At 12.5% G+C, this 4619-nt stretch overlaps 1 protein-coding gene across 1 annotated transcript, besides 13 other annotated features; it reads right to left on the bottom strand. All coding sequences in view use genetic code 6, as the record gives it.

Annotated features, from left to right (window-relative positions):
- Nucleotides 1-19: part of a microsatellite that runs on past the window's edge.
- Nucleotides 1-35: part of a microsatellite that runs on past the window's edge.
- Nucleotides 36-428: 393 nt separating this feature from the next.
- Nucleotides 429-460: a microsatellite.
- A 348-nt stretch (nt 461-808) lies between these two features.
- IMG5_090580 (hypothetical protein) lies at nt 809-1036 on the bottom strand (the record flags this gene model as incomplete). Its single annotated transcript, XM_004035708.1, has 1 exon — nt 809-1036. A coding segment is annotated over one exon (228 nt), but the record flags the coding sequence as incomplete, so codon positions are not given.
- Nucleotides 866-924: a microsatellite.
- Nucleotides 900-949: a microsatellite.
- A 324-nt stretch (nt 1037-1360) lies between the features above and the next one.
- Nucleotides 1361-1396: a microsatellite.
- Nucleotides 1362-1396: a microsatellite.
- A 773-nt stretch (nt 1397-2169) lies between these two features.
- Nucleotides 2170-2234: a microsatellite.
- Nucleotides 2182-2234: a microsatellite.
- Nucleotides 2216-2286: a microsatellite.
- An 87-nt stretch (nt 2287-2373) lies between these two features.
- Nucleotides 2374-2428: a microsatellite.
- A 1556-nt stretch (nt 2429-3984) lies between these two features.
- Nucleotides 3985-4041: a microsatellite.
- Nucleotides 3986-4040: a microsatellite.
- Nucleotides 4042-4619: the final 578 nt, after the last annotated feature.

Below are 4619 nucleotides of genomic sequence, written 5' to 3'. Positions count from 1 at the left end.
TAATATAAATATATATTTATATTTCAAAAATTAAAATAATTAGATTTTTAATAAAAAAAATTAATTAATTTTTTATTATAATTTTAAAAAAAGACAAAATAAAAATAAATTAAACTAAAATTTTAAATAGTATTATTTCTTAAATAATAATTAAATTACATTTATTTTTTTTTTGAAAAAAAAAAAAATTATGCTAATATATATATGTATATATTTATATAAATAAAAACTTGTAATTGACTTTTATTTTTTCACAACTCTTCATAATCACTAACATTATCCACTAAAAAATTTAAAATAAAAAACAGATAAATTAGTTATATTTTATTTATTTACATAATGGTAAAATATTATTTTGTTTTCCTAAATATTAATAACCAAGTTAGAAATTATTTACATCATTAAAAAGATTAGTTCCACAATACTACTATTATTATTATTATTATTATTGTTATTATTAACTATTCAAATAGTTTTAATTGCCCGTATAAAATGTTTAAGCATTTTTAATATTTTATTAATACAAACTTCCCCCTTCTTAACCATTTAATTATTAATTATTTTAATTAAATTAAATGTTATAACAAATATTATATTAGTTAGGTTAATTATAACCTTGCAATTAATATTAATATAATGATTATTAATTATTCTGTTAATTATATAGATAATTAGGAGGAATTTGATTTTATTACATCAATTAATAATAATTATATGGCGTATTATAGTTTATTAATGAAGAATCTTAATTTTAGTTAAACTTAATTTAATTTTCATAATTATAATCAAAGCTATTTTAAAGAATTACCCCTGGCTAAGTAAGTTATTATTACTACAATTATAATTATGATTATTATTATTAATCTTATTGTTATAAATGTTATTAATTTTATAATTGCTATTGTTGTTATTATTGTTATTATTACTGTTATTATAATTATAATTATTAAGAATTTAAGTTTTAATGAATATTAAAATTAGGAGTATGTATATTACTATTGTGATTCGAATTATTATTAATATTTTAGCTATTAATCTATAATGCATAATTTTATTAATTTTATAGTTTAGTTTATTTTAATTTTTCTTAATATTATTAATTTATTTTCTCCGAATTGGATAACTTATTTTTTTTTTATTATTGTTTTAAAATTAATTTTTTTCTATAATATTATGTTATAAATTATTTTCTTCAAATTTTTTCATTTCCATTAAATCATTTTATAAATTAAAATTATTTTATTAGTCTGATTTTTGTTATTATTAAGAAGTCTATATTATTTAATTTATTAATTCATTTTCTTCTTATCCTTAATGAAATTTTTAAGCCTGCTTTTAATTTTTTCCACTTTATTATTTTTTTTTTTTTATAGTAATTGTTTTATTTTATATAATTATTATTAATTTAATAATGTCAAGTCTAATTCTTAACAATCTTTATCATTATCTTTTAAATTTAATCTATTTTAAATTTCTATTATCTCTTCTAAATTTAAAATATTTATTTATTCTTGCATTTTTTATATTTCTTTTAATGATATAATATGCTTATCTCGAAATTAACTATAGATTAATTATTAATAATTCAATATTATATTTAAAATTAAATAAAAATAATATTATATTTATAATGTTTAATTTTTTTTAAAAAAAAAGCATATATATATTCTATTTTTTTATTTAAAAAAATTTAGTTGTAAAAATAAGAAAGCATATATTATTTTTTCCTTTTTAAAAATTTTAATATATTTTTATTTTATATAATATTGTCTATATTTTTTCCATTATTAAGAATAAATATATATTATATTTAAATTATTTTAATTTTTAATTTATAATTTTTACTTTTTCTTTTTTTTAAATTAATTATATTATGAACTGAATATTTAATTTTCTATTTTTTTTAATTCTAATTATTATTATCTCTTATTTTTCGTTTTTATTTATTCAGGTTAAAAATTGTCTGATTTTTTAAGCTTCTTTTAAAATAGTTTATATGTATCAAATATATTTTAACATATATTATTTTTATTATATATACATTCAATTTTTTTATAGGCTTAGTTTATTACAAAGAATAATGCTTCGGTAATATATTATTAATATATGTATATTATGTCTTTGAAAAATAAAATTTAATTGACTATTATTAAAAAAAATTAAAAATTATTTATATATTTATTTACTTTTATTATATTCATATTTTTTTATATTTTTATTTTTTTTATATTTTTTTTAATTATTAAAAATATTATTTTTATTATAAGTTTTTTTTATATTAATAATCTATTAATAAATTAATTTATTTTTGTATTAAAAAAAATTGTTTTAATATAATTTTATCTAAAAATAAATTATATATAATAATTACATTATTATATATTTTTCTTTTATATTAAAATTTTTATTTTATATTAATATTTATATTCAATAAATTAAATTTTTCATTATTTTTTAATTAATTTAAATAATATTAACAAGATTTTTAAATTGTAATTTTTTATGAACATATATATTAAAAATTTAAATAATATATTTATAAAATAATTCCTATAAATAATCTGTATTTTATTATTTTTTTATTTAATTTAATAATTTGAAATATTATTATTATTAATATATTTAATATTATAATTATATTTTTTCGATATTTATTTTTTCTAATTTTATAAAATAATACCACAAAAAAAAAAATTATTTTACATTTTAAACACCCTTTTTTTTTTTTGATTAAGTTTTAAAATTAAATTAAAGAAAATAAAAATATGAATAAATAATAATCTTATTTTTATAAATTTATTATTATTATAACATAAAAAAACCAAATTTTTATAATATTGCCATTAATTATATAGCAATTTTTTTATAATACGTAATATATATCAAAATTATGTTAAAATTTACAATAATATTTATGCTTTTTCATAGAAAAAAAAAATTTTTCTTTAAATACATATTTAGTTTTATTAATATATTTAAAGTTCGATTTTATTATAAAAAAATTCGTTATACACTTTTTAAATTTATACTTATGAATATTTTGTGTGCAATAAATATATTGATGATATATATAAATGCATTACTATCAATTATATATTCAATAAATTTAAAGAATTATTAAATAAATTATTAAAAATAAGTATATATTATTTTTTTATATTTAAATAAAATACTTTTAAATATTAAAAAATTATATATGAAAAATAATTTATCACATTATTTAACTTGTACTGGAAATTATTTTTAGATTTATAATATTAAATATATTATATATATTTTTTTATTAATATATGATATACATTATATTTTATTTATTAAGCCAATCTTTTTATATTAAGGATTTATTTTTATAGAAAATTATATCATTTCATTTTATCTTAATATGATAAAAATAGAAATTAAACATAAAAATTAAATTATTAAATTGTTACTTATTTATAGATTATTTATTATATATTTTTTTAAAAACTAAATAAAAAGAAAGACCATAATGAATTTTCTCAAACCTTTTTGTTTTTTGATGATTCAGTTTATAAAAAAATAAAATTAGTATATATATTAAAAAAAATATCAAATATAATAATAAAAAAAAAGTTAATAAATATAAATTAAAATATTTTATTTTTTTAAAAAAATAATAAGAAAATCCTGCTTAAAATAATTTATTTTCACATATAGAAAAAAAATTATATCAAAAATTAAAAAATAAATATAATACAATCATTTTAAATAAAATGGATTCTTTTTAAAATACATCTATTATATAAGTAAAAATTAAAACTTTATGCAATTCTTTATTTGAATTAAATCTTCCAAAAAAACGTATATTTAAACATATAATAAATGAAATAATATAATAAAAACAGACATTAATTAAAGATTTAAAAAAGAAATTTATAAACTAACTAAAGTTCCTTGTTAAAGCCAAAGATTATTATTTATGGGAAAGTCTTTAGATGACCACAACACACTCGAAAATTATTGTAAAAAAATAATAATAAAAAAAAAAAGTAGTAAAAAATAAAAAAAGTGTAAAAAAATTAATCTGAAAATGATCCTATAGTAATAAACCTAGTAGCAAAAGTTTAAAAAATATAAACTAACCAATCCCGAAACCCACAATAATCAAATTCCTAAAGAAGATAATAACAAAGAACAACTAATAATAGTAATAATAATAATAATAATAGTAGTAATTAAAGAAATTCCTAAATTTAAAATTTTGTATAAAGCATAAATAATGCAATATAAAATGCACAAAGAACTCGTGGAAGAAGAAGAGGAGGAAACAACAATACGGCTTATATAAATACAAACATAACAAACTAATAAAATATATAATAGTAAACCTAAATATTATAAAAAATAAGTGAATGTTAATCTCATTTAAATATTTTAGATTAAATTTTCAATTCTATAACAGAAAATTAAACTTCTTAAAGAAATCCCTAATAAAATTTAAGAGGAAATACACAAAACATATATTAAAAAGTAGGAAGTTTATTAATAGAATTTCAAATACAAACCTAAAAAATGCTTCCTTTAATTTTTTAATTATCATAATAATTACAAGTAGAAAATATATAATAATAATATACATAAACCGAGATTATTAATAT

Source organism: Ichthyophthirius multifiliis (genome assembly GCF_000220395.1).
Source record: "Ichthyophthirius multifiliis unplaced genomic scaffold scaff_1120509250709, whole genome shotgun sequence".
NCBI classification, from domain to species: domain Eukaryota; phylum Ciliophora; class Oligohymenophorea; order Hymenostomatida; genus Ichthyophthirius; species Ichthyophthirius multifiliis.
The sequence above is the reverse complement of the archived record's forward strand: the minus strand, read 5'-3'. Positions and strand labels throughout refer to the sequence as shown.